The sequence below is a fragment of the Elgaria multicarinata genome, chromosome 18 (genome assembly GCF_023053635.1).
Source record: "Elgaria multicarinata webbii isolate HBS135686 ecotype San Diego chromosome 18, rElgMul1.1.pri, whole genome shotgun sequence".
Classification (NCBI taxonomy): domain Eukaryota; kingdom Metazoa; phylum Chordata; class Lepidosauria; order Squamata; family Anguidae; genus Elgaria; species Elgaria multicarinata.
In genome coordinates, this window is record NC_086188.1 from 16,407,450 (window position 1) to 16,420,000 (window position 12,551).

The 12,551-nt window shown below is 46.6% G+C and overlaps 1 protein-coding gene across 2 annotated transcripts in view; it reads right to left on the minus strand.

Annotated features, from left to right (window-relative positions):
• The window catches only part of TAOK3 (TAO kinase 3), a 134,421-nt gene that overhangs the window by 37,936 nt on the left and 83,934 nt on the right, over positions 1-12,551 (minus strand). For both annotated transcript variants that reach the window (XM_063144207.1, XM_063144209.1), the window contains one exon: positions 11,469-11,603. In XM_063144207.1, the coding sequence (XP_063000277.1) occupies positions 11,469-11,603 (135 nt within the window). The remainder of the gene's footprint in view (positions 1-11,468; positions 11,604-12,551) is intronic.

Here is a 12,551-nt window from a genome sequence, read left to right on the forward strand (position 1 = left end):
GGGGAAACAATGTGCAACCACTTTTACAACTTGCACATTGGTTCCCCAGATGAAACTGCACACACATGGCTGTGAGGAAGGGGAGAAGTAACAGCCCGGGTTATGTCAGGAATACTAATTGTGGAGAAAACATACTCATGTCTAAATAGGCCATTGCTTAAGTAAATACACGAACAGTTCACCAACAAGATGATTACCATAAATGGTCATTTAAAAGGGGGATCTATCAGGTTATGTTTTCCATCTCCTGGCTCAGTACAGAATATCGGATATGCAAGGTCTCCCAAGGAAGATACCTCTTCGGCCTCTCCTTGAAAACTTTCATGAGTTGTGAATCCAGAATGGGAATTTATTGTCTCCATGCAGCTTTAGTCCACTGCCAAAGTACTCCTACGCTTAGGATGTTCTCCCTAAAATGTTAAGTCAGGGTTGGCCCAAGTTTGTATTCTTGGAGGCCCACTCTGTTCTCCAGATGCTAGGCTAGGGGCTGGAAGAGCTTCACAGGTAGAGAGCACGTGTGCTTCTATAGCATGAGACCATCGAAGGGTGTTTACAAATCTACTTCCTTAAAATCCCCACAGGAGACAGATTGGCAGCATTCATTTGCTTTTTCTAGAACATACAAGAGAACAAAATATAGAAACATCTATATGGACTACAGAGCCCCACTCTTTCCCTTCCTTAAAAGTGAATTGTGTGCAAGATGATGACTGCACCTTGACTTATTTGGTAGGGTCATATTGGGTGGGGGAAAGATAAAGTGCCTTAAGGGATGGATTCACCCTGGAGGCTACCAGTTGGTCATCCCAACCTAAATGTCCTCCTTGTTCAACCTCAGCAGACAGGGCGAAGCATTCAGAATCATAGAATCATAGAACAGCAGAGTTGGAAGGGACCTACAAGGCCATCGAGACCAACTCCCTGCTCATTGCAGGAATCCACCCTAAAGCATCCCTGACAGATGGTTGTCCAGCTGCCTCTTGAAGGCCTCTAGTGTAGGAGAGCCCACAACCTCCCTAGGTAACTGATTCCATTGTCGTACTGCTCTAACAGTTAGGAAGTTTTTCCTGATGTCCAGCTGGAATCTGGCTTCCTTTAACTTGAGCCCTTTATTCTGTATCCTGCACTCTGGGAGGATCGAGAAGAGATCCTGGCCCTCCTCTGTGGGACAACCTTTGAAGTATTTGAAGAGTGCTATCATGTCTCCCCTCAATCTTCTCTTCTCCAGGCTAAACATGCCCAGTTCTTTCAGTCTCTCTTCATAGGGCTTTGTTTCCAGACCCCTGATCATCCTGGTTGCCCTCCTCTGAACATGCTCCAGCTTGTCTGCGTCCTTCTTGAATTGTGGAGCCCAGAACTGGACGCAATACTCTAGATGAGGCCTAACCAGGGACGAATAGAGAGGAACAAGTACCTCACGTGATTTGGAAGCTATACTACTATTAATGCAGCCCAAAATAGCATTTGCCTTTCTTGCAGCCATATCGTACTGTTGGCTCATATTCAGCTTGTGATCTACAACAATTCCAAGATCCTTCTCGTTTGTAGTATTGCTGATTCGACACCCTCTTATTTCTGGCTTCCCTTTAACGCTTAGATTTTTTTAAATCCTAAAACTAGAAGTAGGATGAAGACAATCTAATACAGTCCCCTGCCCTAAAGAAAGATTCTGGACACAGCAACTCACTTCCATGCTGCTTAATCATTCCCCGAACAGAATTTATGTACAATAAGCAGACACTGCAAGACAATAAGACACTTCCGTGCCATTTTCTAACCTGAAATGATACAGATCTAACTCTGCGGATGGGTGGATGCCACCTCACGTTTCAACGGAGTTCTTTTGCACATTCCACAGCTGGTAATCAAGGTCCTGTTCATATTTCACCAGGAAAGGTGCAGGGGCCGCTGTGATGCGGCCGCTCTGTCCAGTAATGCTTGAAGGACCCTGATCACACAGGGAGGAACAGTACTGGGAATGATCCCATCACCAGAAGTAGCCATGTTGCTGTCCCCCTCAACATGATCTGCTTCCTTCAATGTTGCCAGAAGCAGCCATAACGCAGCAGCTCCCACGCCACTGTCCGAAGCATAAAGTGGCTCCAAGTGTGGCATTACTGTCTGGTGAAAAAAATAATCAAGCAGTGTGCATTATCAAGAGCTGCTGAGACCACAACTGGGAATCCTGAGGTCTGTGTATAGCGGCCTCACATGGTGAGCCAATAGATTGGATCCTCACCCTTGTCGGTTCAGGATTTCCAGGTACTGGAGTGGCTCTTCCCACCAGGCTGGCTATTGGCACTTCTCGACCAGAATGGAAATAAAGGCTTCCTAGTCAGGCTGTGTCTTTTCCTGGACAATGGTAGCGTTCCTGACTACGAATGGGACATATGTCCAAAGGTGGCTCAGACAGGCAGGTAGCTGGAGTTGCAGGACCTTGGACAGCTCCCAACAGACAAAGTCTGGAGTTTAACTGAAGTCTTTAACTTGGGCCAGGAGCCTCGTGTGGCGCAGAGGGGTAAAGCAGCAGTTTCTGCAGCCGAAACTCTCCCCACAGCCTGAGTTCGATTCCAGCGGAAGCTGGTTTCAGGCAGCCAGCTCAGGTCGACTCAGCCTTCCATCCTTCCGAGGTCGGAAAAATGAGTACCCAGTTAGCTGGGGGAAAGGGAATAACGGCCGGGGAAGGCAACGGCAAACCACCCCGCTATAAGGCCTGCCAAAAAGTCAGCAAAAGTTGGCGTCCCTCCAAGAGTCAGTAATGACTCAGTGCTTGCAAAAGAGGTTCCTTTCCTTTCCTTAACTTGGGCCAAACTACCCCTGTGAGGCTCTACTCTCTTCCTGGAGAGCCTTAAAGGCGTAGTCCTCTAGTCTAGGAGCAAGCCGTTGCCTCTCAGTCAGCTCCTCCCTTGTGCGTTAACTGAACTAGTGAGCAGTCAATAGGGAGCATGAGGACCCTGCTGTAAAGTTTCTCAGGGGAATTGGACCCAATGGGTGTTGTCTCTAGGCCAAGATTGGTGGATCCAGTTTAAATTCATGCTATCGGTCTAAGGTGTAGTTCATGGAGTCATCAAGTTGGAGCCAGAGCTGTGGGTTGAGCCAGATGGTTAAACCAGAGACTAAGCTAGAATTAAACAAGGGGGCTCTGGCTCAAGGGATTCCTGGCTAATGGGCTCTGGCAGGGTGTTGGTGACTGGGTCTGGGTCCAGAACATCCATGGCTTGTATCATTGGTTCTTCCTCCTCTGTGTCAGAGTCCTGGCTACTGCTCAGGATCAAAGGGATGGCAGCCTGCTCTTGTTCTGACTCTTGACTCATTTCTCTGGCTTGACTTATTTATTTAAAAACTTCCTGGGTCCCACTACTGGGTTGACTCCCCTGCTCGACCCACAGGCCCTGGCTCTTGCTCAATGACTGTCTATGAACTAGCACTTAGATCCGCAGCACAAAACGAAATGGAATCTCCACCAAGCCTCTCCTAGGCACAGTGACTTGGCCATTGCTAATCTGCTCTCCCTAGCGCAAGCCTTTCCTTGCAGGACAATGCATTTCAGAGCCCTTCCCAGCTTCGGTGCTTTTCTCCAAACCCTTTTTTTCTTGAACATATTACTCCAGATGAGGCTTTAATAGTGTTGACTAAAGTCTTCTTATTACTCCTTGAATCTTGAGGAAATGCTCCTATTGATATAACTTGAAACAGCTTGAGTGTTTTGTGCCACTGCAAGTTTTTTTTAAAAAAATCACAACCACCATATAAACTGTAAAGTCATTTTGTGTGCCCTGTATCCCTCAAAGCATGGATCAGACCCTCTCCACCTTTACTTTGTACTACTTGATGGAGATGGGGGCATTAGCAATTAAGAATATCAGAAGAGCCATGGTGGATCAGACTAAGGGACCATCTAGTCCAGCATTCTGTTCACACAGTGGCCAACCAGCTGTCGACCAGGAACCCTCAAGCAGGACACGAGTGCAACAGCACCCTCCGGCCCAGGTTCCCCAGCAACTGGTGTACATAGGCATACTGCCTCTGGTAGTGGAGGTAGCACAGAGCCACCAGGAGTAGTAGACATGAATAGCCTTCTCCTCCAGGAATTTATCCAGCCCCCTTTTAAAGCCATCCAAATGGGTGGCCATCGCTACATCTTGTGGTAGTGAGTTCCATAGTTTAACTCTGGGCTGTGTGAAGCCTTTTACTGTCTGTGCCAGGAGGCCCTTTACAACAAGGCTCTCGTCAATTGCGCTACTTACTGGAGGGGTAGGAAAGAGAAGGTCAGATTTGTGAGAGTATCCAAGGTCTCCGAGCAGCCTGCACCCTCTCTAGTGCACACTGGACTCCACCATTGCTCTCCCCACCTCCAGTATGCAGTGAAACACTGAGGGACAAAGAATGTCCTATTTATGCTGGGGAGGGTGCAGCCAGGGTGCACAGAGGCATCCAGACTACTGCAGGTACTTAGGGACTTCAGTGGTCAAGCAATAGGGCCTGGAGGGATCACCAATCCTCCATTAGTCCAGAAAACAATGGATTCGTTTTTGGACAGCCTCTAAATTTATCATTTTTAGATTAATTAAGGATGGGGGTTGAGCGAGACTGCCCATCGCTAATTTAATCTCACCTCTAGTACGGACTCACCAGGTGGCTTTAGGGGAGGCATTCTCTCAGGTGGGAGTGGTAGAACAACACCTGGAGGGCCATAGGTTCCCCAGCCCTCATTCTAAAGCACTGATATGTAACCTGTGGCCCTCGTTCTAATTTTAGTGGCCTTTGCCCTACTTTCAAAAGACCTCTGCAAGCGATCAGTTGAATACTCTTGTCAAGAGCAAGTTAACACTCTCCCAGCAGCCCACGGGGTGGAGAGAGAGAGAGAGAGAGAGAGAGAGAGAGAGAGAGAGAGAGAGAGAAGGCGGTAGAAGAAAGAGAAAGGCAAAAGGGGGTGGTTCCAACCGCTTTGGCCTTGTCCGCCACTGACTTCCGCCCCGCCCTGCATGTGGCCCCCAATAGATTACCCTCAAAGAAATGTGGCCCTTGACACAAAAAAGATTTCGCACCCTTGCTCTGAAGCACTACGTAAATCAGGGGTGGGGAACATGTGGCCCACGAGTCCCATGCAGCCACAGGAGTGCAGACCCTGCCACTCCCACGCCACTGAAATTCAGTGGCAGCAGCAAAAAAGTCCACCAACTTTTTTTGCTTCATCACCTCCAAATTTCAAAGGCAGGAGCAGGAGTGCAATCCTGGGGGTGGGGTGGGGGGAGAGGGTCTGGGGACTGGAAATTCACCCCCAGATGGCCCGAAGTTGCCCACCCGTGATATAAATACCATCATCATTCTGGTAACAATTTGCCAGAAAAAACTCTTCTCTGGACACATCATTTACAGGCTTTGCCATCTGAGAGGGTTAGTTGAGATAGGAGTCTCCCTCCTTTGATGACCTCTTTTGTGAGGACATACACAAATACCTCATTTAGCTTTACTACAATCCTCATTGATGTCCCTAAGGGAACAGCAGGAATGGATTTTAAAACCTGATATGGAAAGGAGCGAAAGAATGATTCATGGAGAGAGAAAATGAATGACTGGACCCTTACGCGGGGTTTTCGAAGCGAAATGATACAAGGAGCTCCTTTTTTTAACTTTCTTTTTATCACGTCAGATTTAACAGTGCACCTCACTCAGCACTCACTGTCCACCCTTTCCAGGGTCCCAGAGAGAGATCTCTTTCAGCCCTGTCAACATGCAGCCCTTCAACTGGAGATAGAGAGAACGGAATATGGATCTTGTACTGTGTGGCTACTGGGATCTCTCCCTCGGCTGCACGCCACAAACCAGACCGTGGGACCATCAGGAAAGAACTCCTTCCAAAGTAAAGGGCCCAAACTCAAATGGGAATGGCTCAAACTGTAGCAAAACTGCAGAGCAAATGGAAGGACACTGCAATGGCAAGAGAAGAGAGTTCCCACCGTTGGCCTGAGCAGGTCCAATCGGGGCGGCCTCTCCTTGTTTTCACAGGAGCCACTGAAAGACCTATTTTCCCTATGGATAGCTGTCACAGGGTGATGCCTAAAACTGCTGGCTGTTTAGAGATGGCTCGTAGTTTTAATGGTGCTCGGCTGGGATGGGGCGAAGGGAGGGGGTGACTGAAGAGGGCTGGTTTCAGGTTGTTGTTGGAATTAGGAAAAACATGTGAGGAGCAGGAGCAGGAGCTTTGTGGCACTAATCGGAACTTATAGGTGGTGCGGATTCAGGGAGGCGGAAGGACAAAGGACACCAAGTTTTGATTCCCACACTTCTGACACCTTCCTCCACTGTGCTGTATAGCTCTGGAGGACTCAGGTTTGGGAACGGCTTCTGTCCGTGAACCAGAATATTGTATTGCTATATAGCGGGGAGGGGGTCTGTGACTATAAGCTATTACGGGGTTAAAGTAGGCCATTTTCTCCCCATGTTAACCCCTGCTGCCCGACACCCTAACATTCCACGGCTCCTGGAGAACAATGAAGGTCCTCAGTCCTAGCCATGTGTCCCCCCACCCCAACCCCCACATTAATATATTTCTGCATATTTGGAGAGTCCTGAATACGCAGGCACCACTAATTCATCTGTGCCCCCTCCCACTTCACTTCAGAACTGACTGGGATGGGGACACCAAGTTTGCTATTGGAAGGAACAGGTGGAGACCTGCACCAAAATGTTGCAATGTATTCCAAGTAGGTGAGAGGAGAGCTTTTGTTCAAGGCTCCAACCAGCCCAGAACAGGAGCCCTGTAATGCTCCTGAGGGAGAGCGGAAGGTACAGGAGCAAAGCGGGGGGGGGGAGAGGCACTTCCACCCCCCACCACCCTGCCCTTCATATATATGCTATATAGCCCTAAGGGACCCAGGTTGGGGTCCAGCTGCCAACCTGACTGTTTTATCGCTTTTATTGGGAGCAGGAAGGGAGGGAGGTCTCTGGAAAGAGGGAAAGGAAAAAGTGTCACATTGGAAACCTCCCCATATAGTATGGGGTGGATAATTTTTTGACCTCATAGCAGACATCCCCATCGGAGCTCAAGCAGGCCAATCCCCCTCCATTTCCCCTTCAACGGACTTCCTCAGCACTTTAGTCTAAATTTATAGACTAACACACAATGTAGAGCCAACTATGCTCAGTGGCTTCCATAAGGACTGGAAGTCACTGAGCATCTTTCTTGGTCGGGCCATTTTGGCTTGTGCTTAAATTGAATGTACAAACTAATATATTTCTGCATACATAGGGAATCCCCTGAGTATGTAGAAAACAGGCTTATTTTTGGGCGACCCTTCTTCCTTCCCAACTAAAAGACATGGGTTTTTTTTTTTCAAAAGTTCGACAGGAGAGGGAATGATGATAGTAGAGTTACAAGACTGCCCCCCAATCAGGCACACTGGGCCCCTGCCATGGATTTTTTTATAACCTCCCCCCTCCCCACAGCACTCCTACTTGCACTGTGGAATGGGCAGCTTCTCACCTCGGATGTGTGGTTCTTACCTGGCTAATACATTGATGGTGCTATATAAATAAATAATAATAAATAATAATACCCTTTCCAATAGAAAATGGCTCTGACACAGAGGCCTCTCTGGTAATCCTCTATTTCCCAATTGGAAGGCCCTCAATTGAAGGGGTGAGAATGGCCACCAGGTTCTTCAACCTGAGTATGCGAAGGTGGGAGGCAGATTCTACCTGGCCAAGTTGCTCTGGGAGGTATATGTGTATGTGTCAGCACTGGGCAGTTAGGTCCTAAGCAGCTAGACTGGATAGAATCCAGCACTCTAGGCTGAAGTCATTGGTGATATGTTTGTTTGCTTGTTAATTAATTTATTAATGCGATATAAAAGTTGAAAAGTTTGGTGTTGTCTGTCAGATCTGTAAATTTAAATTGTACTTGGTACGAAAGCAAGTGTCGAAATGTTCAATTTTTTGAACAGGTTATGAAATGCTTGGAAACCTCAGTTTGTATTCAAAATTATGGGGATTTTTTCAGGTCTCCGACACTATTTCTAATTGTGCTAAATAATAATAATAATAATAATAATAATAATAATAATAATAATAATAATGAGCCATGTGACACCTTACAAACTAGCTAACTTATTTATACTGGCGTAAGTTTTCGTGAACACTGTCCATTTCATCAGACGCATTCTGATGAAGTGGACAATGTCCACAAAAGCTTGTGCCAGAATATTTTTTTTTAAAGTCTTTAAGGTGCCATAAGATTTTTTGTTATTTTTGCTGCAACAGACTAGCATGGCTATCCCTCTGGAAATTGTTTTCAAAAGATAACAGTAGGGAATGTAAAAAAAAAAAGGCATAAGCCAAGAGAAAGAGATGCTAAAATACTGTAAGTTGCCCTGGGATATCAGGATATGACAGTGTGTAAATGGAAATTCATATGAAGGAGGATTCATAAAGGCTTTGTCTGGTCAATGGACAAAAGAGGTACTCTACTGAAAATATGGGGAAAGGAACACATAAAAGCAACTTGATAACAGCAGGGGCTGTGTGTCCTACTATCTTTATCAAGTTGGGGTGCAGGAATTGTTAAGTGGAATCTTTGGGAAGGAGGTGGCTACTGGACAAGATTCGTAGTTCTAAAGTGGGCAGAGGCATTACAAGAGGAGGTATGGAGTTTCCCTCGACCTCCAAACCCAGTTTTTGTGCATACTCTGACTGATTGAACGTTAAAGGTTTTATATTATGTTTTGTCATGCTGCAAAGTGCCCAGAGCGTTTTGGCTATTGGGCAGTACAGAAATGTAATGGGTGAATGAATGAATCCCCCCTCCCACCGCCTCTGAAATGGCAATCTAAGGCCTTATCATCTCTTCCCCTAATTGTGATGTCAGGTGGCGAGTGCTGACAGAAATGGAGCAACTGAGAAACAAGAGTGAGGTATCAGCATGCTCAGGGGAAACCTGGAGGCATGCAGAAGTACAGAATATTTTTTAAGCCTCCCCAAAGAGGGCTGAGCATGCTCAGTGCCTCCAGGAGCCACTGAAAACATGGGCTCATTTGAGTGTCATCTGGAGAGGAAGAACAGGGGGTGTGTGAATTGCCTGCTTGAGCTCCTTGCAGCTTCTATTATCCTGGGAGGAGGGGTACAGCTCCTCTGAAAAGAAGCAGGGATGAAGGTCTACTGCAACCTTTGGCACCACGTCCCACTTGTACAGTATATGTAGCTAAACAAATACCACTAATAGTAGTAAGCTTGCCAGTTGTGATCATTGGAGATATTAGCTGCAGATGTACAAGGCAGTGACAAAAGTAAAACACCCAGTAGTAGCTGGTTATGTATATACTATTCTCTTCCCCTTGGGCCATGCTAACACTCCTCCAGGCCTTCACAGTGGCTGCAACTACTGCTCAATAGCAACTACTATAGTCCTTGGTAGTATATGTGTTACAGTAAAAATCCAAAATGCAATGAATGTTGCTGTGAATGAACGTTCCTGTAAATGTCCAAAACAGGTATGTATTCCCCCAACTTTGAGGACGTAGACAAATGAATGCTGGCAAACATACTGAGGTAACAGTCAAAAGATTTTTGTGTCTTAAGATTTTGGACATTTGCAAAATTCATTGAGAATGATCAGCATTCATGTGCGAACGTTAACGCTCACCAGATTTTGGACACAGATATGCAAGCGTGATGTTAACAATGATAGTATCCAGCCAGGGTCAGAACTCTCTCCCATCCCCTAGTCCCCGCAAGAAGAGCCATGCTTCGGAGGCCCAAGTTAGCACGGAGTAGCATTTTAACAAGAGTTTGAGAATGACTGAATGACTGCACTGACTTAGGCAGAATTGTATCCGTTTTTATGGCAAGGGAGGTACTAGTCTATCTTGATGGCATTTGGTTCTCTACAAAAGGAGAGAGAATGGAGGTCTGTGCTTGGAGGAGGCGTGAGACACGCTGCCTTGAAGACCATGCTTCCATGCCTACGCATCCAGGTCAGCCTGCAAGTTCCAGAGGGAGCACTTTCCCATGCCACAGAGGAAAATCTCTCTCTCTCTCTCTCTCTCTCTCTCTCTCTCTCTCTCTCTCACACACACACACACACACACACACCCCTCCCAGGATCCATGCCAGCGGCGAGCATGAGCAGTACTTCGAACTCCACTGCTTCAGCACGAGAGGAAAACTGCTCCTATCCCTGCACGTTTCTTCTCCTTCTCAACCCACCTTTTGTCTGGGGCTAACAACAAGCCCTTTTGATGTGTTCTGAAGATGGAACTGGGGTGGAGAACAGATACGCTATGGCGAGCGCTCGGGGAAACGGCAAAGGAGAAAAATCATTCGGATACAAAGCAAGACGCGCACACACACACACACACACACACACACACACACGGGAGGGTTATCCATTGTAATTTCTGGGCTGGCTCAGGATGATGTCATAATGGCAGGCAGCAAATGCAACGGCCAAATGCTGGGCACCCTGTAAATCTCTCTGCCCATGTGACCTCTAATACTGATTTGGCCGAAATACCAAAGATTTCTATCATTTTACATGTAGGAGAAAATCTTTCTGGTTTGTGAAGCATCACAACCCCTCCTCCACCCACTCTTGGGATGCTGGTGCCAATTTCAAGCTGTGTGTGTGTGTAAGAGAGAGAGAGAGAGAGAGAGACTGAGGGAGGGAGGGAGAGAGGAGAGGAAAGGATGGGGGAGGAGGCACAGACCTCACTCTACCAGCACACACCCCTTTCGCTACTACAAAGACATCACTAGCAATCACATTTGCAATAGTACAAATGCTGCCTGAACCGCCACTCTCCCCCCTCACCCTGCTTTTTTCTTGCAGCCTTCCAGGAAAAAAAAAAAAAAAGGCAAACCCAAACCCTCTGTCATTTTATAGGAGTTGCCCAGTCCTTTATAGTGTCAAATGGGAACAATGCAGTTAGCAGTAAATGAACGAACGCGAATGAATGAATGGAAACAGCCAGCAATTCACCATGAGAGGCAAGAGCCATTCCTTCTACCGGTCAAATCCATCAGCACTCATTAAAATTATAATCATCAATACCTTCAGTCAGTCAGTCTCTCCCCACCCCCGTTCCCCCCCCCCACTCGACAGACAGAAATTATACTCAACAAAAATGGATGCAATTTGGAACAAACCAATCAGATATACACACACACACACACACACACACACACACACACATATATATATATACTCTTCCTCCAAAAGCCATGTTTAAATTTCAAAAGGCTGCAAAAATAACCCTAAATGCTAAGATACATTTTCAAAATATTCTATAAAGACAAAAACATCTCTCTCGCAATATCTAGTTGCTATGCCAACAAAAAAAAAAAAAAGGAAGAAAAAAGGAGGGCGTTGGGAAAGGAGACCATTCTTGACCCCTTCCCCAGACTGACACAGTCACATCAGAAACGAGGAGGAAAAAAGGGATAGTAGGGCAAGGGGTGTGGTGGCGGCTTACCAAAGATGCTGATTTGATTGTGGCAAAGCGTTCTCGGTTCCGGTAGTGGAGGGCCTGATTCTGGACTGAGTGTGTAGGCCGCAGCTCAGGCCTGCGCTCTCCGTGGCCCACCTCATCCCTTATGAATACATGATCCTGCAGAAATGGATAAAAACAAGGAGAAAGTCCAGTTGTGCTCTTTCTTTGCCGGCTGCCTCTCTTTCACCCCTCTTTTTGCACAAGCCCTGCTGTTTGAAATGCATAGTTTGGCTCTGTGCTAGTCCCTGCAGCTCTCACAGTACAAAATGAATAAGCAACACATTGCAGCCTTCAGTTAGGAATGTCAGCTGATCGCTAGTGGGATGCCTTCTGAATCCCTGGCAGAATTTTTTTTCTTCTTCTTCTTAACCTCCAGAATTACATATGTGCAAAAAAGAGGATCCAAAACGCAAAGCACTGCAGAGCAGACAGAGTCCTCAGAAGGGCTTGCTTAAAACACTGCACCCAAATAATCCCTTTAAAAACATGGTTTCCATGGTTAGCAAAGATGCTGCTGCTGCTGCTCCCTTTGAACACAGAAGCAAGGATCTGCCACATTCCCTTTTGCCTTTGGACTTGCTATCTGTTCTGGAGAAGAAGCATTTCTGCCTAAATAGATGCAGGTTAGAGGAGACCAGGCTCGCTCTCTTTCACTCTCTTGTGCTGGAAAGACTCTGTGACCACTCAGATATCCTGCTTTCTAGTCATGATCGTGCACGGTTCTAGCATTTTCTCTCCATAGCCTTGGAAAGGATTTTTTTTTTTACATTTAAAGAGACAGAACACAGTTTAATACAAATTATCTTTGCTAAGTTTTTCTTCTCTCAGATGGCCCAGAGCTCCAGGAAACAGTGACTTGACAGCAGGAACACATATTTAAGTGTCATGCTCTCTCTCTCACACACACACTCACATACAAATACACACAAGCTCTTTAAATGGCTACATGTGTCATATGGGAACAGTCTTTTCCCCCCCCCCCTGTGCAGTGTGTCTAGGTCTTGTACTTAGGATAGAGGGGTTTGCATTCCAGTTCATCCATGGGCAGTCTGGATGGCATTGATT